This window comes from Suncus etruscus, chromosome 20 (assembly GCF_024139225.1).
Source record: "Suncus etruscus isolate mSunEtr1 chromosome 20, mSunEtr1.pri.cur, whole genome shotgun sequence".
Taxonomy (NCBI): Eukaryota; Metazoa; Chordata; class Mammalia; order Eulipotyphla; family Soricidae; genus Suncus; species Suncus etruscus.
In genome coordinates, this window is record NC_064867.1 from 44,170,973 (window position 1) to 44,193,071 (window position 22,099).

General features: G+C 50.5%; 3 protein-coding genes across 4 annotated transcripts in view; 1 reads left to right on the forward strand and 2 right to left on the reverse strand.

Annotated features, from left to right (window-relative positions):
• Positions 1–14,546, reverse strand: part of ELP5 (elongator acetyltransferase complex subunit 5) — a 21,782-nt gene extending 7,236 nt beyond the window's left edge. The window contains exons 1-6 of the mRNA XM_049766126.1: positions 14,337–14,546; positions 13,733–14,108; positions 13,489–13,629; positions 13,340–13,424; positions 12,509–12,589; positions 3,720–3,940 (exon numbers count right to left, since the gene is read on the reverse strand). Coding sequence (XP_049622083.1) covers positions 3,720–3,940; positions 12,509–12,589; positions 13,340–13,424; positions 13,489–13,629; positions 13,733–14,108; positions 14,337–14,546 — 1,114 coding nt within the window. The remainder of the gene's footprint in view (positions 1–3,719; positions 3,941–12,508; positions 12,590–13,339; positions 13,425–13,488; positions 13,630–13,732; positions 14,109–14,336) is intronic.
• The window catches only part of EIF5A (eukaryotic translation initiation factor 5A), a 153,650-nt gene that overhangs the window by 86,448 nt on the left and 45,103 nt on the right, over positions 1–22,099 (reverse strand). Inside the window, exon 1 of one of the 2 annotated variants that reach the window (XM_049766219.1) lies at positions 6,993–7,002. The exons of the other annotated variant lie outside the window; for it this stretch is intronic. The gene's annotated coding sequence lies outside the window, so the exon portion shown is untranslated. Of the gene's footprint in view, positions 1–6,992; positions 7,003–22,099 lie in introns of those variants that run through there. 2 annotated transcript variants of the gene reach the window in all.
• On the forward strand, positions 14,501–21,199 carry CTDNEP1 (CTD nuclear envelope phosphatase 1). The gene is made up of 8 exons (XM_049766216.1): positions 14,501–14,646; positions 17,546–17,612; positions 17,712–17,830; positions 18,223–18,294; positions 19,705–19,821; positions 20,045–20,156; positions 20,686–20,770; positions 21,092–21,199. The coding sequence occupies exons 1-8, from the start codon at positions 14,545–14,547 to the stop codon at positions 21,150–21,152; spliced, it is 735 nt and encodes a 244-aa protein (XP_049622173.1). The 5' UTR covers positions 14,501–14,544; the 3' UTR covers positions 21,153–21,199.

The following is a 22,099-nucleotide window of genomic DNA, read 5'->3' on the forward strand; positions in this document are numbered from 1 at the left end:
AGGGGCGATTTCTGAGTGTAGAGCCAGGAGTAACCCCTGAGCACTGCTGGGTGTGACCCCCCCTCAAAAAAAAGAATGTATTAAGAATTTATTTTGGGCCAGAGAGATAGCATGGAGGTAGACCGTTTGCCTTGCATGTAGAAGGACGGTGGTTCGAATACTGGCATCCCATATGGTCCCCCAAGCCTGCTAGGAGCTATTACTTTGGTTGTGGTGCTAGGGAACACACCTACTTTTCCTCCTTGGGTTTTAGGGCCACTCCTTGCAGTGCTCATGCACTATTCCTGGCTGACTTTGAGTTCAGCCCAAGCGCTGCCAGGTGTGACCCAACGCCCCCCAAAACAGGGGGCGGGGGGGGGGGGGGGCAGAGCGGTAGTGCAAGTGGTAAGCGTGTGCCTTGCCCATGCTAACCTAGGACGGACTGCAGTTTGATCCCCTGGCGTCCCATGTGGTCCCTCAAGCCAGGAGTGAGCGCATAGCCAGGAGTAACCCCTGAGTGTCACCAGGTATGGCCCAAAAACCAAACAAAACAAAATTTTTATTTTGGGGCCACACATAACTATGCTCAGATTATTCCCGGCAGGCAAGAGGACCACATGGGGTACCTGTTAGCAAACCCTGGTCAAGCACATGCCAAGCAAACACCTTTCCCTCTACTATCTTTCCGGCTGCATCTTAATATACCATATTTTCCAGCGTATAAGACGACTTTTGAAACAAACAAACAAAAAAATGACAACCAAAAATCGGGGGTCGTCTTATAGGCCAAGTATATCCTGAAAAATGTAAACTGTTTGAATATTGCCACAAAACGAATCTTCCAACTCGATCCTACACCAATCAGCCAGGCTGCTTGGACAGCCTCTCTCACTCAGCCAATCCAAGCAGGCTTTTGATGCATGCAAATGAGACAATGTTCTGACCTGAATCTAAACTGTCAAAAGCTGCTCAGATTGGCCAGTCAGAGAGGAAGTCTATTACAGTATAACCTTTGAACCTTTGCTTGTTGTGATTGGCTCACTGTGGTACCTACAGTTGCAGCACAAGAACGTTCTGTCTGATACAGCGAATATAGGCCTAAACCTATGTTTTAACTGCAAATTAGGGGGTCGTCTTATACACCGGAAAATACGGTATTTGTTCCTGATCTCTGACACCCCCAAAACAAAATAGAAAACAACCCCTATTCACATAAAAACAACAGCTCACTTACGGTACTCTAGATGTTTATTTCTTTTGGTCTTAGGGCTACATCTAGCAGTTCCCTGGCAGTCTCAGGTAACCAAATGGGGTGCCGGGATTGAACTTGGGTTAGCCACATACAAGGCAAGCGCCCTACCTGTTGTACTATCACTCTAGTCCCTGTAGATGTTTCTATATGGCTCTTATCAGATTATTTTGTAAATGCTTGTTTGTTTGTGTCATTTTGGAACTTTGAACTCCTAGAAGGTAAAGAAGACCTGACTATGGTTAGTTTTTATTATTTTCTTTCCCCCTTTACCTTTCCTTTGTTGATGAAGACAGGGCGTTTTATAAACTGGTGTTTGCACACTTTGGTTGTGGTACTTGTAGGGAATACACCTACTTTTCCTCTTTGGGTTTTAGGGCCACTCCTTGCAGGGCTAATGCACTATTCCTGGCTTTGTGTTTGGGAGATCATGCGACGCCAAGGATTGAACCAGGGTCTGATACCTGCTAGGAAAGTGTCTCATTACTCTTTTTTGTGATGCTCTCCTGCAGTTAGAAAGCTCACTGGCATCACACACATGGTAGCAATGTGTTGGAGACAGCCCTCTGCTGAACTGCCAGGATAGCACCCAGAGTGTGGGCAGTATTGGGGACCAAATGTGTATCTACTAAGTCCCGGCCTTGTTAGTCTTTATTTTCCCATTATCTGTAATTATACCTGACATATCACATATAAATTCTGTGGAGGGACTGGAGAGATAGCATGGAGGTAAGGTGTTTGCTTTGCATGCAGAAAGACAGTGGTTCGAATCCCAGCATCCCATATGGTCCCCGGAGCCTGCCAGGAGTGATTTCTGAGCCTAGAGCTAGGAGTAACCCCTGAGCGCTGCTGGGTGTGACCCAAAAAACAAAAACAAACAAAAAACCCCAAATTTGGTGGAATAAATAATAAGATAATAAAGAAAGACTTAGAAAAGAGGCCAGAACAATGGAGCTAGAGGTAAGGCATCTGCCTTGCAAGTGCTAGCCTAGGATGGAATGAACCCCAGATAGCCCCACCCTTAAGCCAGGGGCCATTTCTGAGCACATAGCCAGGAGTAATCCCTGAGTGTCAACAGGTGTAGCCCAAAAACAAAACAAAACAAACAAAAGACTTGGAAAAGAAGTGACTAGTAAATGGCACTAGGAAGATATCAAGAAGACAGTTTAAGGGATACTGCCCGTGTCTTGCATGAGGCCAATCCAGGTTCAATCCCTGGTACCCCATATAGTCAGTACCATACCCCTCTAAGAGTAACAGCTGAGCACAGATCTAGGAGTAAGCTCTAAGCCAGGGGTGTTGGTCCCTAGCCCCCCACAAAAAAAGAACAAGACTGGGGCCAGAGCAATAGAACAGAGGCAGGGCGTTTTCCTTGTACACGGCTGACCCTGGATGGACCTGGGTTAGATCTTCAGAACCCCATATGGTCCTGAGCTTGCCAGGAGCAATTTCTGAGTGCAAAGCCAGGAGTAACCCAAGTGTCGCAGGATGTGACAAAAAAAGAAAATAAAAGGAAAAAAAATAAAGAAAAGAACAAGACTAAGAGAGATAAAAATAATTCAGATGTATGCATAAATTGTTTGTGTGTGTGTTTTTTTTAAATCACACCCTGTGATGCTTAGAGGCTTCTCTTGGTCATATTCAGTATAAGGATTCAATTCAATATTGGGTTGTAGTCTCAGGGTAGGAAAGTGCCTTCATTTTTATTAAGCACTCTGGCCCACATATGTATTTTTTTTTGCTTTGTTTTGTTTTTGGACCACACCTATTTGATGCTCAGGGGTTACTCCTGGCTAAGTGCTCAGAAATCGCCCCTGGCTTGGGGGGATCATGTGGGACACCGGGGGATCGAACCGCGGTCCTTCCTTGGCTAGCGCTTGCAAGGCAAACACCTTACCTCTAGCGCCACCTCGCCGGCCCCCCACATCTGTATTTTTCCCCTCAGTCTAGAAAGAGACTAAGAGGGGTAGGACAGACAGTACAAAGGGTAAAACATGTGCCTTGCACATGGTCCCCAAGCTGGCTTTAAGTGATCCTTGAGTGCAGAGCCAGAAGTAAGCCCTGAGCACTGCCAGGAGTGGTCCCTAAACCAAATAAACAACAACAAAAAGCAAGTCTGAGTTTGGCCAGGGAGAACAAGAAGAATTAGCTAGGGGCCGGAGCAATAGTGCAGTGGATAGGCATTTGCCTTGTATGAAGTTGACCCAGATTTAATTCCCAGCACCACCAGGAATGATCCCTGAGCACTGCCAGGTATGACCCCCCCCAAAAGTAACCAAAACAAATAAAGAATTAGGGGCTGGAGTGATAGCACATCGGTACGGTGTTTGCCGTTCATGCATCCAACCCTAGATGGACCCTGGTTTGATTCCCGGCATCCCATATGGTCCCCCTAGCCTACCAGGAACAATTTCTGAGTGCAGAGCCAGGATAATCCAAGCGCCCCAAACCCCAAAACAATATAAAGAATTCGCCATGAAAGGAGTCTCACCAGGGCTAGAATCCTGATGGCTGAGAGAATGAAGAGTCTGGCAGACTGTGGTACAGGGGAAGTGAAGAAGTAGCCAGCTGAGCGAATCAAGAGCAATGGTGACAGGACCAGGTTCTGTCTTCCTGCACATGGCTCTCAAGGTTCCCAGAACATCCCCCACGAATGCTCCTTCCGTCCCTGACCAGCCGAGAGGATCACTGAAGAGATCATGGTAAACCAATCTGCAAAATGAAAAAGGAGACAAAGCAAAACTGTCCAATTCTTCTGTTGAGAATGGACTACACCCAGTGGTGGTCAGGGCTTCCTGGTTCTGTGTTCAGAGAGCACTCTAAGAGTTTGGGGGACCATTTGGGTGCTAGAAATGAACCCTATTTGGCTAGATGCAAGGCAGTCATCCTAGCAGTAGGATCATTGCTCTAGCCCCATCCATCGAGAATTTTATGCTCTGATATTTAGGTGTTCTTGCCAATTTTCACTGATATCCTATTATTACAGAGAGGCAGTATTTGGATTGAGAGCAAAGTCTCTGATATCTGACTTTAGAACTTGCCCAAAATCACCTAATTAATATATTATCTAATGTAAGACTCCCATTTCATTTGTTTCAATGACTGTTTTAACTTGTGTATGTATGGGAATGGGGATTGAACCCAGGACATCACAAATACAAAACATGTACTTCGGGTTGGAGAGAGAATGCAGTGGGTAAGGCACTTGCCTCGCTGATCCCCAGCATCCAATATGGTCCCCTAAACCCCCACCAGGAGTAATTCCTGAGTGAAGAGGCAGAAGTAGCTCAAGAACCATCAGCTGTGACTCAAATAACCTCCACTTCCCAAAAGACAAGTTCCCCATAGCCATTATCCTGGTTCCTCATTTGTAAAGTATAGAGCAGGGCTGGCGAACAAGTTCGACACAAAGAGCCAACATTTTAAACTGAGAGTCAGAGAGCCACACCACGAAGTGACCTGCCACAACAGACAAACACTCACACAAGAGCATCTCTTTTTTTTTTTTTTTTTTTTGTGGTTTTTGGGTCACACCCGGCAGTGCTCAGGGGTTTTTCCTGGCTCCAGGCTCAGAAATTGCTCCTGGCATGCACGGGGGACCATATGGGATGCCGGGATTTGAACCGATGACCTTCTGCATGAAAGGTAAATGCCTTACCTCCATGCTATCTCTCCGGCCCCAAGAGCATCTCATTTTAACAATACTATATGAAACACATATTGCATTTTGCCATTTTGAGTGAGGGTCAAAATCCTGCAGTGATGGTGAGGGTGTGCTGCGTCCTCCACACTAAGAACTAATGGGAAGACGTGACCCAACAGGTGACACACGGTCCCCCGCTCGCTGGCCCATGCAGTTGTTTCCGAGGGATGGGAGACAGGAGAACGCAGCCTGGGTGTGGGAGGGACTCCACGCTCGGAGATCTCTCCTCAGAGGTCCCTCCTCAAAAGCAGGAGAACAAAATCCAAACTTGGCAAAGAGCCACAGTACACAAGATAATGATAAGATGCAAAGAGCTGGGCCCTGAGAGATAGCACAGCGGCGTTTGCCTTGCAAGCAGCGATCCAGGACCAAAGGTGGTTGGTTCGAATCCCGGTGTCCCATATGGTCCCCCGTGCCTGCCAGGAGCTATTTCTGAGCAGACAGCCAGGAGGAACCCCTGAGCAATGCCGGGTGTGGCCCAAAAACAAAAACAAAAACAAAAACAAAAACAACAAAAAAGGGCAAAGCGCTGCATTCATTTTGGCTCGGAGCCATGTGTTCACCACCCCTGGTATAGAGATTAACTCAATGAAATTTTATCTTTGTGGTGCTTTTTTTTCCCAGCCACTAACCATGGTCAGAGTTAATTCCTGGTTGTGTTCAGGGATCACTCCTGATAGGAGTCAGGGAGCCATATAGTTTGCCAGGGATCAAACTTTTTTTTCGGGGGGGGGGCGTGGGGTTGGGCCACACCTGGTAATGCTCAGAAGTTACTCCTGGGGGCCGGAGAGATAGATGGAGGTAAGGCATTGCCTTTCATGCAGAAGGTCATCGGTTCGGATCCCGGCGTCCCATATGGTCCCCGTGCTTGCCAGGAACAATTTCTGAGCATGGAGCCAGGAATAACCCCTGTGCTCAAAAATCTCCTTGATAGGCCAAGAGGAACATATGGGATGCTGGAATTGAACCCAGGTGCGTCCTGGTTTGGGTGAATAAAAGTCAAATGTCCTACTGCCGTGCTATGCTCTGGCCCAGTGTTTGTTTTTTTTTTTTAATCCTTTTTTTGGGGGTTACTCCTGGCTCTGCACTCAGAAATTGCTCTTGGCAGGCTCGGGGGGACCCTGTGGGATGCTGGGATTCAAACCACCATCCTTCTGCATGCAAGGCAAAGCCCTACTTCCATGCTCTCTCCAGCCCCCTCAGTTTATTTATTTATTTTTGGTTTTTGGGCCACACCCGGCATTGCTCAGGGGTTCCTCCTGGCTGTCTGCTCAGAAATAGCTCCTGGCAGGCCCGGGGGACCATATGGGACACCGGGATTTGAACCAACCACCTTTGGTCCTGGATCGGCTGCTTGCAAGGCAAACGCCGCTGTGCTATCTCTCCGGGCCCCCCAGTTTATTTTATTTATTTATTTATTTATTTATTTATTTATTTATTTATTTATTTATTTATTTGTGGTTTTTGGGTCACACCCGGCGGTGCTCAGGGTTTTTCCTGGCTCTGTGCTCAGAAATTGCTCCTGGCAGGCACGGGGGACCATATGGGACGCCGGGATTTGAACCGATGACCTTCTGCATGAAAGGTAAACGCCTTACCTCCATGCTATCTCTCCGGCCCCTTATTTTTTAATCATTTTTGTTGCCTTTGAAATTTTTCTTTTTTTTCCCTTCTTAAAATTTATCTTTTTTTGGTTTTTGGATCACACCCAGCAGCACTCAGGGGTTACTCCTGGCTCTATGCTCAGAAATTGCTCCTAGCAGGCTTGGTGGACTATAAGGGATGCCGGGATTTGAACCACTGTCCTTTCACATGCAAGGCAAATGCCCTACCTCCCTGCTATCTCTCCACCCCCAAAATTTGTCTTCTTAGTTTTGCTTTCTTGCTTACATTAGATATCATCTTTTTGTCATTTTTCTTCATTTTTTGGATTTTGTTCCATATCTGACATTGAACCTCAAGGGTTACTTCTGTCTCTGTGCTCAGAAATCACTCCTGGTAGGCTTTTTTTTTGGGGGGGGGGGGCTTATGGGATACTAGGGATTGAACCTGGGCTGGCTGCACGCAAGGCAAATGCCCTACCCACTGTGCTATGGCTCCAGCCCATGTTGTTGTTGTTTTGGGGCCACACACACCCAGCTTTGCTCAGGAGTGACCACTGCTGGTGCTTAGGAGACAGTGGCATACCAGCGACCAAATTGCAGTTGGCAAGCAAAGCAAGCACCTTAGCTCCTATACTATTGCTCCAGGTCCTGCCAACTATATCTTCAATTATACCCAAAAGTGCTTTATTCTCTGGATGGACAAAGAGAAAGGAGAGGAGATATGGTTTCCTAAGGTACGGTTTTATTAAGTAAATCAGTGGTTGGCAACCAGTGGCTCACGAGCCACATGTGGCTCTTTCCACTTTTAATTTGGCTCTTCTGTGTGCTGGGAGGCCGCTCCAGGAGTCAGGACTCTTGCTCCTAGCCTCTGTCAGTGCGCGCCCTGTGTGGCTCTCAAAATAAATTTCAATTGTGGTTTTGGCGAGATTTGACTCAGTTGAAAAAAAAAAGGCTGCCGACCACTGAAGTAGATCATCTTAGGAAGGAGATCAAGAATTAAGCCACAGGGCCGGAGAGATAGCAGAGTGGTAGGGCATTTGCCTTGCACGCAACCGATCCAGTATGGACTATGGTTCGAATCCCGGCATCCCATATGGTTCCCCATGCCTGCCAGGAGCGATTTCTGAGCACAGAGCCAGGAGTGTATGTGACCCAAAACAATAAAAGAATTAAGCCACAGGCAGAAGTTAGTACAGTGTATCAGGCACTTGCCTTGAACACAGCTGGCCCAGGTTCAATCACTGGCACCCCATATGGTTCCCTGAGCATCACCTGAATGACCCCTGGGCACAGAGACAGGAACAAGCGCTGAGTACTGCTGGGTGTGGCCCCCAAATGAACAAACAAAATTCTCACACACACCCCCAAAATAAAAGAATTAAGCCACAGGACAACAGTATAGTGGGTAAGGCGTTGCCCTGCACACAGTGGGTGGTGGTGGTGAGGATCCAGGCATCCTCAGCATTTCATATGGTTGGTTCCCAAAGCCTGCCAGAAGTAATTCTGAGTGCAGAACCAGGAATCATCTCTGAGCAGTGCTAGATATGGCCTTAAAACAAACTAAAAAAAAAAAAAAAAGGTGGGGCCATAAAGCAATGGCACAGTGGCAGAGCATCTGCTTTGCACACGACCGACCTGGAATAAACCTGGGATCGATTCCAGGCATCCCACATGGTCTTCCGAGCCAGGAGCGATTTCTAAGCATAGACCCAGGAGTAACCCCTGAGCTCCTCCGAGTGTGGCCCAGTAAACAAAACAAACAAGCAAGCAAGCAAAAAAGAATCAAGCCACCAGCAATTAAGGCATGGGCAAGAAATCTTGGAAGGGGCTAGAGAGATAGTACATTGGGTAGCGTTTGCCTTGCATATGGCTGACCTAGGTTCAATCTCCAGCATCCATATAGTCCCCTCAGCCTGCCAATTACTGAATAATTACTGAATGCAGAGCCAGGAGTAACCCCTAAGCACAGCTGGATGTATCCCAAAAACTAAAGAAAAAAAGAAATCTTGGACTTGGGGGCTGGAGAGAAAATACAGTGGATGAGGTGCTTGTCTTGCACTCTGCCAAACCAAGTCCAATTCCTGGCACCCCAATCCCCACCAGAAGTGATCACAGAATCAGGAGTAAGCCCTGAGCACCATTTTGTGGGGTCCCGCAAAAGATAAAGCAAACAAATCTTAGGAAAGTTTCAATACGGTAGAACTTGTTCCAAGATTCCTCCCTCCCTCCCTCCTTCCTTCCTGTTCTGTGTCACACCCAGCAGTTCTCAGGTGTTACTCCTGGCTCTGCACTCAGGAATTACTGGTGGTGGTGTTCTGGAGATGAAATGGGGTGCCTTACTCGCTGTACTATCACTTGAGCCAGCTCCTTCTGACTTGTTTTTTCTGAAGGTCACTTCTATCCTAACAATGGATAACAGAAAAGCAGGGTTGCAGCCAGAACGATAGCATAGCAGTAGGGAGTTTGCACGCGGCTGACCCGGGACAGACCCGGGTTCAATCTCCATCATCCCATAAGGTACCCCAAGCCTACCAGGAGTGATTTCTGAGCACAAAGCCAGGAATAACACCAGAGTGCCACCAGGTGTGGCCCATCCCCAATATAGAAAGAAAATTAGGGCTTAGGCTTGAAGAGATAGTCAAGGAGGCAGGACACTTGTTTTGCATGCTGCTGTGATGACCCTGTTTGAATTCCCAACATATCCCTGAGCATAGTCAGATGTGGCCCCTAAACCAAAAAGAATAAAAAAAAAAATCAGGCCTTAACAAACATAATTATTACTATTTCCAAAAGTACAGGAAGCAATCGTCTTAGCCAGACAACAAAGGTGGTTTGGTTGCTCAGAGATCACTCCTAGAGGTGCTAGGGATCAAACTTAGTTTGTCAACAGGCAAGGCAAATGCCCCACCTAATGTCGGTCCAGCCTCCCAAGGCAGGTTCTGGGACCTCCTGATTTAGATGAGATTCTCTAGCTCAGGTCAGACTTTAATTCCTGGAAATTACAATGACTGAAATCTTTTTACATTTGCCTGAAACATGCTCTGTTGCTAACGCTTTATGCATTAGGACTTTAAGGTTCAGTCATCTATATTTATTCTCTAAAATTCATTGTCAAGGAAACTATGTTGACTTCATTTAGTGCTCTATGTCCAGTGCCCAGTATACATTGGTTCACAGACAGTGCACACTGTACCTCAGCGGGCCTTGATTCCTGTAAGAACCTTCCCATTTCATTTCCCTAGGCTTCCCCAACAACCATCTACATTATGGTCACTGAATCACCTGACTAGTCTATAGACATGATACCACTATTTGTCTAAACTTGCAAATGATTCCTGCCTTTATTTAAAAAAAAAAAAAAAAACATGGTGTGTATGAAGGGAGGGGCTGTTTGGGTCACATCAAATGGTCCTTGGGAGTTATTCTTGGTTCTAAGCTCAAAAGTGATGAGGATGGGGTGGGGGGTGGGGGTCAGGGAACAACGCAGTGCTGCAGATTAGACTGGAGTCCACCACATTCAAGGCAACAGTCTTACCTCCAGAAGTTATTTTTTTCCCTTACACCCATGCCCTTATTAAAAATGTTAAATGTATATTACTTTGGTATTTAGGATAAAACCTAGGCCCATACTCATCTGAAATGCACCCTTCCATTGTGTTACATCCCTGACAGTTCCTCACCACCTTTATGATGATATCTACCTGTCTTCTCATGCTAAGAACTTTACTACCAGGAAACTTTTTGTTGGGGCACTAATGGCTCTTTTGTCAGTGATCATGCCTGTCTATGCTCAGGGACCATGTGTAGTGCTGGGATTCGAGTAAGAGCTGTGGTAACAGATGCATGCAAGCAAGTGTCTTAACTTGCTTTTGTATTATCTCTCAAGTCCACCACCAGGTCACTTATTTATCAGAAGAGGGCATATCCAGCTGTGTTCAGGGATTATTCCAGGCAGTACCTGAAGTGCCAATAATGGAACTGGGATTGGTCACATACAAAGTAAGCATTTTACCTACTATACTATGTTAGGTTCCACCAAGCATATTATATATGACTGAACTTAGGGAGATCTTCAATCTCCCATGAGCAATCTCCCTAATTTTGACTTCACTAAATGAAGTCAATACCTGGGAAATGCCTTTCCCAATACCTCTAATGTCTGGAATACAATTACTAGTTTCTGAATAATTCTGGAGCTAAATTATAGTTTTGTTTTTGTTTATGGATCACACCTGCCATATTCAGGGTCTATTCCAGGGGCCCTCAAACTTTTTAAACAGGGGGCCAGTTCACTGTCCCTCAGACTATTGGAGGGTCTGACTATAGTAAAAACAAAACTTATGAACGAATTCTTACGCACACTGCATATATCTTATTTTGCAATGAAAAAACAAAACAGATACAAATACAATATGTGGGGCCCGGAGAGATAGCACAGCGGCGTTTGCCTTGCAAGCAGCCGATCCAGGACCAAAGGTGGTTAGTTCGAATCCCGGTGTCCCATATGGTCCCCCGTGCCTGCCAGGAGCTATCTCTGAGCAGACAGCCAGGAGTAACCTCTGAGCACCGCCGGGTGTAGCCCAAAAACAAAAAACAAATACAATATGTGGCCTACAGGCCATAGTTTAAGGACCACTGGTATTCCTCGCTCTGGCTCTGTGGTTCAGGGAATGATATGTGGTGCCAAGATCCATAGGCTAGCCTAGAGCAAGGTAAGAGTCTTACTCACTGAACTCTTTTAATTCTGGACCCATAGATTGCTACTATCTTTTTGTTTTGGTGCCACACCCTTCAGTGCTGGGGGTTCTACTGGCTTTGCACTCAGGAATTATTCATGGTGTGCTTGGGGAACCATATGGGATGCCTGTCAGCCATGTGCAAGGCAAATGCCCTACTCGCTGTTACCACTGTACTATCATGAACCATGGGTTCACTGTATGCAAGGTAGACACCTCCTGTACTATGGCTCTAGCCATTACTCCTTTTACTTTTTTGGTCTTGGGGCTACATCCAATGGTGCTTAGGGGTTACTCCTGGCTCTGAGCTCAGGAATCACTCCTATATGAAATGCTGGCCATCAAACGTGTGTCAGTCACATGCATGGCAAACACCCTATCTGCTGTGCTATCACTCTGGTCCCTAATTTAAATTGTCCACGTATTACACTGTATTTTTCTCACTAATTCTCTCCGCCTGAAAGAACCATATCCATTCATTCAGCAGTCATTTTGTTTTGGGCCACACCCAACAGAGCTCAGGCACAAAAATAAAGGGGACCATATGGGATAGCAGAGATTGAACCTGGTCGGCCACGTGCAAGGCAAATGCCCTACCTGCTGTGTGCTATTACTTTGGTCCCTCGGTAACCCATCTGTTTTTTTTGGTTTTTGGCTCACACCCGACAGTGCTCAGGGCTTACTACTAGCGCTGACCTCTGGAGTCACTCTTGGAGGGGTTCAGGGGATTATAAGAGATGCAAAGGCCCTATCTGGTATACTTATAACTCCAGCCCCCTCCCAGTAGTACATTCATTATTTTATTTATGAGGGGGTTGGGCCACACCTGGCAATGCTTAGGGGTTGTTATTCCTGGCTCAGTGGTCAGAAATCGCTCCTGGCAGGTTTGGGGGACCATATGGGACACCAGGGATCGAGCCCTGACAATGTGCAAATGCCCTAGTGTTGTGCTATTGCTCCGGCTTCTTCAGTAACCCATGTATGTAGCAGCTGCTACACTTTGGTGTTATGCTTTCTACTGTAATGGAAGCTCCTGAGGAACGGTTTTCATATGTAGTGACATCTCCGATTAGAACTTGTTCTTTTTTTGTTTGTTTGTTCTTGGGTCACACCCAGAAGGCAGCGCTCAGGGGTTCCTCCTGGCAGTCTCAGGGGACCATATGGGATGCTGGGATTTGAACCACAGTCCTGCCCTCCTACCTCTGTGCTGTCTCTCCGGCCTCGAATTCGTTCTTACCGGCTATTGATGTTGGAGGCCAAACCTTCCCGAAACTCTTCCTCGCTCACCTCACAGCCCAGGACGTGGACGCGGTGGCCACTGAGACAGAGAATAAGGGGGAGAGTCTGAGAGTGGGGTGTGTGTGTGTGCAGCTTTTTTTTCTTTTGGTTTTGGAGGCACACTCGGCAGTGCTCAGGGGGGTTGCTCCTGGCAGGCTGGGGGGGGGGACCATATGGGATGGTGGGATTCGAACCACCATCCTTCTGCATGCAAGGCAAATGCCCTACCTCCATGCTATCTCTCCCGGCTCCTTTTTTTTTTTTGGGTCAGTGCTCAGTGGTTACCCCTGGCTCTAGGCTCAGAAATCGCTCCTGGCTGGCTTGGAGGACCATATGGGATTCGAACCACCGTCCTTCTGCAGGCAGGGCAAATGCCTTACTTCCATGCTATCTCTCGGGCCGCTAAAGAGCTCTTTTTGTGGGAGAGGTCTGTTTCTCCAGTAGCACCTAAGAGCTAGTGGGCCACTGCGCCCAAACTGACAAGGAGGTGCTCATCCTGACTGACATGACAGCTCTGCCTAGTCAAGGCTATGGCTGGGGAACTGAACTCAGGTCTTCATCAAACTTGGCACAGGAGCTCTAATCCTTCAAAAACAAAAGTTTTGGGGGGTCACACCCAGCGTCGCTCAGGGGTTACTCCTGGCTCGGTGCTCAGGCTCTACGGGATGCCGAATGGGATTCGAAGCACCGTCCTCCTGCATGCAAGGCGAGCGCCCGACTGCCACCTCCGCGTGCGCATTTTCCCTCCGTGGTCGCAGAGACGCCACGAGGCAGACGTCTGTCTACCTACCACAGCGCGGCTTTCCTGACGAGCGCCTTGAGGAGGCTGCGCCCTTCCCACGCCGCGGCGTCTGAGGGGGGGGGAGAAGCGCGTCAGACGGGGTGGAGGCCCCAGCCCGTCCTCCGCAGGCCCCGCACGCCCGCGTCCGCCGCGCTCACCCCGCAGCAGCAGCAGCCCGTCGCGCGCCAGCACAGAGTCCAGCATCTTCCTTCCCCGGGACGAGGCGACGCCTCGCCGGCGCCCTGGGATGACGTCACGGGCCAGGCCGCGCCCCTCCCGGCTGCGACCTGAGGCAATTCCTGCCGCTCAGACGCGAAGGTGGACGTCTGAGTGGTCCCGCGGACGGCCTGCCTCTGAGGAGCGCTGAGAGAGAGAGAGAGAGAGAGAGAGAGAGAGAGGCACCCCTTCTCCGTCTCTGCAGCGCGACTAGGCGAGCGAGAGCCGTTGGGGAGGTCAAGGGGGAGGAAGAAACTGAGCGTCGCGGGACAGTGACGTCGCTAAGCCCGCCTTCCAGCACGCAAACTCGAAGTCTGACGGGCTGTTTCTTAGCGCCGCCGCCCGGAAGTTGATTGCGCGCACGCGCGCCGCCCTCTCCGCCCGCGGAGAGGCAGACTTCCGGGTCGGGCGGGCCCACGTCACGTCCGGAAGTGACGTCAGAGGGGACGCGGGCGGGCGGGCGGGCGGGAGCGAGCGCGCTGTGGGGCTCTCGAGGCGGTAAAATGGCGCCCGTCAGAGCGGGCAACCCGGCGGCCGAGGCGGCCGCGCCGCGCCCCCGGGGCTAAAGGCGTCCCGGGGAGGGGGAGGCCGCCCCGGTTCCGGCGGCTCCCGCGCGGCCCTCGGCTCCCCCTCCCCCGCTGCCCGCGCCGCGCCGCGCCCCGTCCCCGCGGGCGGCGCCTCAGTGCGCCTGCGCGGCGGGCACCCTCCCCCTCCGCGCCCCTCCCCCGCCCGCCCTCCCCGCCCCGGACCCCCGCCGGCCGCCCGCCGCGCTCGCCCGTCCCTCCCTCGCTCGCCCATGCGGGGGCCCCGGGGCGCCCCCGGCTCGCCCTCCCGCTGAGCCGCCCGGCCCCGTCCTCCGCCCGCAGCTCGCCCGCGCGCCCGCCACTGGGGCCCCCGTCCCCCCTCCCGCGGCGGGGGGGCGCCCGGCGGGGCTGGCGGAGCTGGGCCGCGGGGGCCCCGGGGCCGGCGCGGCCGGCGGCGGGGTCGGGGCGGCGGGCATGATGCGCACGCAGTGCCTGCTGGGGCTGCGCACCTTCGTGGCCTTCGCCGCCAAGCTCTGGAGCTTCTGCATCTACCTGCTGCGGAGGCAGATCCGCACGGTGAGCGCGTCTCTCTGTCTGTCTGTCTGTCTGTCTGTCTGTCTGTCTGTCTGTCTGTCTGTCTCTCTCTCTCTCTCTCTCTCTCTCTCTCTCTCTCTGTCTGTTTCTGTCTCTCTCTCTGTCTGTTTCTGTCTCTCTGGGTCGGGGCGCCCAGGGCTCAGGGCCGGCAGTCTGGCTCCAGGAGGAGGAGGAGGAGGGAAGGCTGGGCGGCCCAAGGCTCTCGGGGAAGGGAAGGGCCCGTGCAGGCGCTGGGGACACCTGTTGGGGGGCAGGTCCAGGTCCTGCACACACACCTGGCCTCTGCGAGTGACCCCCTCTGCCAGTGTGCGGTGCCTCAGGGCGAGGAAGGAGGGCCCCCTGGAGAGAAACCTGCAGCCCCGGGGGAGAAACCACCCTCACCGCGAACCCCTGGGGGAATGCATGAAACTTGGGGTGTCCGTCTCAGGAGTACCTTGCTTGTCAAGCCGTGTGAGAGAACCGCGAAGATGTCCGAGGCTCTCTGGGTTCCCTCCCCATCGCTTTCCCTCCAAGGTCAAGGATCCCTAGTTCCTTGGACATCTTTCCAGGAATGTGCCTTTGTGTTCTCATTACCGCCGGGCAGCATTCCGTGAACTGCTGTGGACAGGGTCTTCCCTCGGCACTCTCTGAAATCTCTCGATAAAACCGGAAGGGACTCTGGCCTAGGAAGAGGCCGAAGAAGGTGATGGTTTGATTGGATTTAGGGGAATGGCGCTTGGCCACGATTTGTCTGTACCTCTGCTTCCTGACTAGGAGTTACTGTGTATGGGCCGTGGTTGTCTGTAGGCTTGGCTGTTTCCTCGAGACAACTTAGCAGCCAAACTTGCCTTGTCTGTGTGAGGCCTTAGGCTCATCCCTCAGCGCTGCAAATCAAAGGTGGGAGGGGGTCAGCCAGGAATTTGAGGTTCTAAGTGCTGAGACCTGCGTGGGGCTGGCTCCTGTGGTTTTCTTGGTGCAAACTTTCTGCCTAGCCTTGTAAGCGTTGACTCCATCTCTCCCAACTTGTCAGGTTTCTGTTCTGGGTGCTGAGAGGCTACTTGCTTGCAAAACTGCTCTCCTTTAGGCAGCATTGGCCCCGCAGCCTTTTGTCTTCCCTTCCAGTTTGGGTTCTCCTCCCCCGCCTTTACTGGCAGATGCTTTGAGCATTCCCTACATGCCCAGCATGTGCAACCCGAGATAGCAGGGCAGGACACCGGAGCTACTGCGGGCCAACGTAGCCAGGGAAGAAAAGAAGGGCAGATGTCTTGGCATTGGGAGAGAGAACCCATTAGTTTTTACCAGAGTGTATGGAGTCTGCCTCTGGCGAGTGAGTGTCGGGGCTCAGGGATGTACCAGAAAACATCGCACTCTGAAGAAGAGAGCACAGTGAGGGAGTAGCCAGGCTTTGCATGGGGGCAGAATCTAGTGTTAGAAACAGCCTCTGAGCAGGCCTGCAGAATCTGGAAGGCTGCGCATCTTGATACTGTGGCAGTTGACCCTGCTTGTGGGTCTTACAGTGTCTCTGCTTTTTCCTGGGTACCTAGAGGAGGGAGGAGGCTGTTTAGAGAATTGAGGTTCCTTGTAACTTGTGACTTGGCTAGTAGAGATAGAAACGGACAGGTGGCTGGTTAAAATAAGCTTGGGGCCCCTAGCCAGAGGAACTTAGCTGACCTGACAACTTCTGGATTTCTCCACCCTCATCCAAGGACCTCCGTCTTTACTCCTATTCCTGCATACTAAGGAATTTCAGGCTTTCGGTTTCCCGGGGGAAGTGATTGGAATTGTCACCAGAATCCTTGATGTTCAGGCTTATGTTTTTCTTTGTCTAATAAAGCCAGATTTCCTGGGTAAGAGAGCAGGCGGTCTCGTCAGCTTGCCAGGCTACTATCCTGACTTTGCTCCCTCACTAGATCCACCCAACTATGGTAGAGACAGAAATCTGTGGTGTAGGAACTGGTGTGTAATAGTACAGTGGATAGGGTGCTTGTCTTGTACATGGCTTACGGCTTGCCTCGTATTGACCAAGGTTCAGTGCCCAACACCTTATCTAATATAACCTTGCCAGAGTGATTCCTGAGGGTATAGCCAGGACCACCACGTGTGGTCTAAAAACCAATAATCATAATCATAATAATAGTTTCTCAAATTAGAAAAAGAAACCATAGTGTCATAGAATTTTTGCTTAATAGGGTCAAAAATATAATCTCTCTAATCTTGGGTTTCATCATCATTTAAAAAGAGATTATGGAGGCCAGATCGGTGGCACAGCGGTAGGGCATTTGCCTTGCACGGAGCTGACCTAGGACTGACCGTGGTTCGATGCCCAGGTCTTCCATAGGGTCCCCCAAGCCTGGAGCGATTCCAGAGCACATAGCCAGGAGTAACCTTTGAGTGTCACTGGATGTGGTCCAAAAAACAACCCCCCCCCCAAAAAAAAAAAGAGAGAGATTATAAAGTCAGAGGTAGAACCAGATATTAAGGTGTTTGCCTTATAGGTAGCTGACCTTGTTTGATCCTTCCGTACTCTGGGTGTGTCCCTCAACCACAACAAAACAAAACAGATAACATGTTTGTTTTGATTTTTTTGTTTGTGTTTTGGCTACACCCTGCTATGCTCGGGGCTTACTAGGGTTCTGTTTTCAGGGATTGCTTCCCTATCACTCCTGGCAGGGGCTTATGGAGTACCATGTGGTACCAGGGATTAAATTCAGGTTGACTGCATGTAAGGCTGCACTGTCACTCTGGCCCATATTTGTTGTTTTCAGAATAAAATAAAATAATTGTAACTCACCTGGTAATCAGTATATGGTAAATGTTAATGTGTGCTATTTATTCTTTATTGTTCCTGAGGAATATTTCCTTTCAAAGGGTTCACTTTCTCTCTCTCTCTCGTTGTTCTTAGGTAATTCAGTATCAAACTGTTCGATATGATATCCTTCCTTTATCTCCTGTGTCCCGGAATCGGCTAGGTGAGTATGCTCTCTACTAAGGTAGACTCCTTGGAGGTAAGGTGGGGTTCAAGGCCTGGGTTGGAGGTTGAGTGCTGTGTGCTTCCTGTTGTGGCTCAGGCCAGGTGAAGAGGAAGATCCTGGTGCTGGATCTAGATGAGACACTTATTCACTCTCATCACGATGGGGTTCTGAGGCCCACAGTCCGACCTGGAACACCTCCTGACTTCATCCTCAAGGTGTGTATAGTTTGTAACCATTGCTCTCCTCAGGCCTAGACTCCCTTTTCTTCTTCTTTTTTTGTTTTGTTTTTGGGTCACACCCGGCAGTGCTCAGGGGTTACTCCAGGCTCCACACTCAGAAATCACTCCTGGTAGGCTTGTGGGACCATATGGGATGCTGGGATTCGAACCAATGACCTTCTGCATGAAAGGCAAACGCCTTACTTCCATGCTATCTCTCCAGCCCCTAGACTCCCTTTTCTAATCTGAGTGTCTTGCCTCCATTCTCCATTCCTTGTACCAGCATTATTAACTTGAAGAAGAGAGGTGGGCAGTGGGAGAGTGTGGAGTGGTATGGTGTGATGTGAATTGTGCTAAGAACATTCCCCAGCCTCCCTGTTCCTCTGCAGGTGGTGATAGACAAACATCCCGTCCGTTTTTTTGTCCATAAGAGGCCTCATGTGGATTTCTTCTTAGAAGTGGTGAGTTTGTGAAAGGGATTACAATTGCATAGTTGTGATAGCAAACTAGTTAAAATAGTTAACGATTTTAAAGGAGAGGCCGAAGAGATAGCACGGTCTAGGGTGTTTGCCTTGCAAGCGGATGACCGAGGACCAATGGTGTGGTTGGTTTGAATCATCCCATAATGTCCTCTGAGCCTGCCAAGAGCGATTTCTGTGCAGAGAGTCAGGAGTAAGCCCTGAGTACCTCCGGGTGTGGCCCAAAAACCAAAAAAAAAAAAAAAAAAAAAAAAAATTGCTAAAAGAATAGTTGTATGGCTCTAGCAATTTAGAGGATTATAGAAGGTAAGAAGAAATGGATATAGGCAGTTTTGAAGTAAGGAGCTTGTTTAGAGATTAGCTTTCGGTAGTTTAGATTCAGATATAGTGCTGGTGTTTGTGGCTTTTTTCCCCACATTGGCTGTGTTCAGGGCTTAATTCCCTGTGTTGGGATTGAACCCAGGTGGAAGGCAAACGCCCTACTCGCTATACTGTAGTTTCAGGTAGTTTTTTGTTTTTGGCCACATTGTTGGTGCTCAGGGTTGACTCCTGACTCTGTACTCCAGGATCATGCCTCATGATGCATTGTTGGGGTTGAGCCTGGGTGGGCTTTATGCAAGGCAAGCACTCTATCTGCTGTACTCTCTCTCTCTGACCCCTATAGGCTTTTGATTTGCTGCTGTTGCTGGTTTTAACCATACCTCAGCGGTACTCGGGGATTACTCCTAGCTCTGCAGTTAGGAATTATATATAGTGCCCTATGGGATCAAACCTGGCTTGGCCACATACAAGACCCATTGTGCTATGTCTGGCCCCAGATTTCTATTCTTTTATCTTGCATTTGTGAATTACAAGGCTAAATATGGTGCTACGACTGAATTTGGTCGTGTTCGTATTTTTGTGTCCCAGAGACATACATGAGTGTTGCTAAAAAGCTTGAAGGATTCTTCTTGGGGCCGAGTGATAGCACCTAAGGTAGGTCATTTGGCTGGCACTCAGTCAGCCTTGTTTGATCCTGGCTTCTCATATGGTGCCCCAAGCCTGCCAGAAGCTGTTTTTGAGTGTAGAGCCAAGAATAACCCGAGTGCTGCCTCATGTGGCCCAAAAACAAAAACAAAGAAACAAAAGAAGCTTAAAGGATTTTTTTTTCTTTAGGTTTTTGGGCTACACCCAGCAGTGACTCTTGGGTTACTCCTGGCTCTGTGCTCCTGGCAGGCTCGGGGGACCATATGAGATGCCGGGAACTGAACCTGGTCTGTCCTGGGTTTGCCATATGCAAGGCAATCGCCCTACCGCTGTGTGTCACTCTGGCCCCTATCTTCCAATGAAAGAAACTTGTATATCTCAACGAAGGGCCACTCCTTTGACACCTCCTTTTCCCAATGTATTTAGGTGAGCCAGTGGTATGAACTTGTGGTCTTTACAGCAAGCATGGAGATCTATGGCTCTGCTGTGGCAGATAAACTGGACAATAGCAGAAGCATTCTTAAGAGAAGATACTACAGACAGGTAAGGGTCTGGAATCCAGTGCTAGGAATGAGGTTTGGGAGTCATTTGCAGAAAGGGACCCGAGTTTGAAGCATGCACCCCAACTTCTTGCAGTGGGATCTTTGGGGAGTTATGATTCAGTTTTCTCTGGGGAAGTCAGTTGCTCTTGGCTATTACTGAAACTGGAGAGTAATCACCGGTGGTGTGAATCTCCTTTTCATAATCAGCTTTCTCTGCTTTCCAGCACTGCACTTTGGAGTTGGGCAGCTACATCAAGGACCTCTCTGTGGTCCACAGCGATCTCTCGAGCATTGTGATTCTGGATAACTCTCCAGGGGCTTACCGAAGCCATCCAGGTATGAGAAGACGGTGAGATGCCTGGACCATTAAGTAATTCTGAAGTAGTATTTTGAATGCATGAAGCTGGGATTTCCTGATTTATTGTACATTCGGATGCAAACTGCTTCTCTTAAGTGATACTTCCACCCTTCATGTGTCCGTCTCATATCCCATATTTCTCAAATAAAATCTGTTTCAGGTGAGACACAATAGCAGTGAAATTTATGAGAGGCCTCATCATAGTCTGCCATGTAATGATCAAACTTTAGGGCCCGGGCGATAGGTCTTTGCATGCTGGAGGTCCTGGTTCATTCCCTGAACACTGCAAGGAACAGTCAATCCCTAGGCACAGAGCTAGGATCAGCCACCAATGAAAAACAAAAACAAATTTACTCTCAATGATACGCCACTAAGGTTTTACGTAGGTGGCTGAGTTTGAGTGGGATGATGCTGAGGTATCTGTTTTAAAGCAGTAGTCCTCACCAGTAATAAAACATCCTGGCTCGCTGGATCCTCTGTTCTCACATGCATTTTCACCTACCCTAGACAATGCCATCCCCATCAAATCCTGGTTCAGTGACCCCAGTGACACGGCCCTCCTCAACCTGCTTCCAATGCTGGATGCCCTCAGGTAAGGGAAGCTAGGCACGTGGAATTCTGAGGCTCGAGGAAGGAGGTGGGGGGGTCCCAAGAGGGAATAAAAGCGCGTCCTGCTTTACTTAGTGATCTTTTTTCCCATTAGAACTTGGCGTTCTAAGTGAATGAACCCAGGTCTTGTGCTAAGCTCATCGCTTTTCCTTAGCCTTTCCTTAGCCATTGGGTTGGGTTTGGTTTGGGCAAGCCGACTGCAGTCTCCGCCTGACAGTGGCGCGCATTTCCTCCTGCCCACCGTCGCCCAATGTGCGGATGCCAAGCAGAAGGACTCTACCAACGCCAGTTATTGTCGTCCCAGGTTCACCGCTGACGTCCGCTCTGTGCTGAGCCGAAATCTTCACCAACACCGGCTCTGGTGACAGCTGCCCCCCCTCCACCTGAGCGGGGTGGGGGGGAAGGAGGGCGCGTCGGCGATGAGACTGCCCGGGCAGGGCCTGCGCCTCCCGGAGCCCGCTCTCCGCTCCGCTCGGAGTCTGGACGCTCGGACTGGACGCACGCGCGCGGGTCACTGCGGCAGCTCTGACTTCGGCCGAGCCGGGCTGGGACTCAGGAGGCGGCGGGGCGGCCGAGACTGTCCGGCGGGCAGCCCTGGCGAGCGCGCGCACTGGCCCAGAGGCTCCGAACGCCAGCCAGCTTTGTCGTGACTTGATTTTTTTAAAAACTCTTGTACAAAACCGACCCAACTCTTCACTCGGGGCTTGGGCCGAGGGGGGCCTGGAGCGGGGCCCGGGGTCGCCCACCTGCCTGTCCCTCCTTGCTCTTCCCTCCCTTTCCCTTCTCCTCCTGGGCCGCAGGCCCGGACACCTTTCTCTTCTCGCCTCCCCTCCCTCCCTCCCTCGCCTCTCTCTGGAACCGCTCATTACAACTGTGGAAGGAAGCAGCGCGGCCCTGGGGTCCTTGACTGGGGCCTGGGCGGGGCGGACTGACTGACGGACGGAGGGAGGGAGGGAGGGAGGAGGGCCGGGCGAAGAGGGCCCAGGGACGCCGTCGGCTGCGCTTTGGCGATCAGGTCGGGCGAGGACGGCACCGGAGCCCCGCAGCAGAGGACGCGGAGGCACCGCGGGAGGCCGCACGGCCTCGCTCTGGCGGCCCGCGGGCCCGGGGGGCGGGGCTGGGCGGGAGCTCCGCCTCCCGCGGCGGCCGGCCGGGCCTACTTCGCGCTGCCACGTGACGCCCCGCCCTCGCGCCCCGTGACCGAGCCGCGGTGTCCTTCCGCGCCGACGTAGTCCCGGGCCCGCGGGCTCGGTGCTGAGGCGCGCGGAGGGAGGGCGGCCAGTCGCTGTCGGTCTCCCGGCGGGCGGGAGGG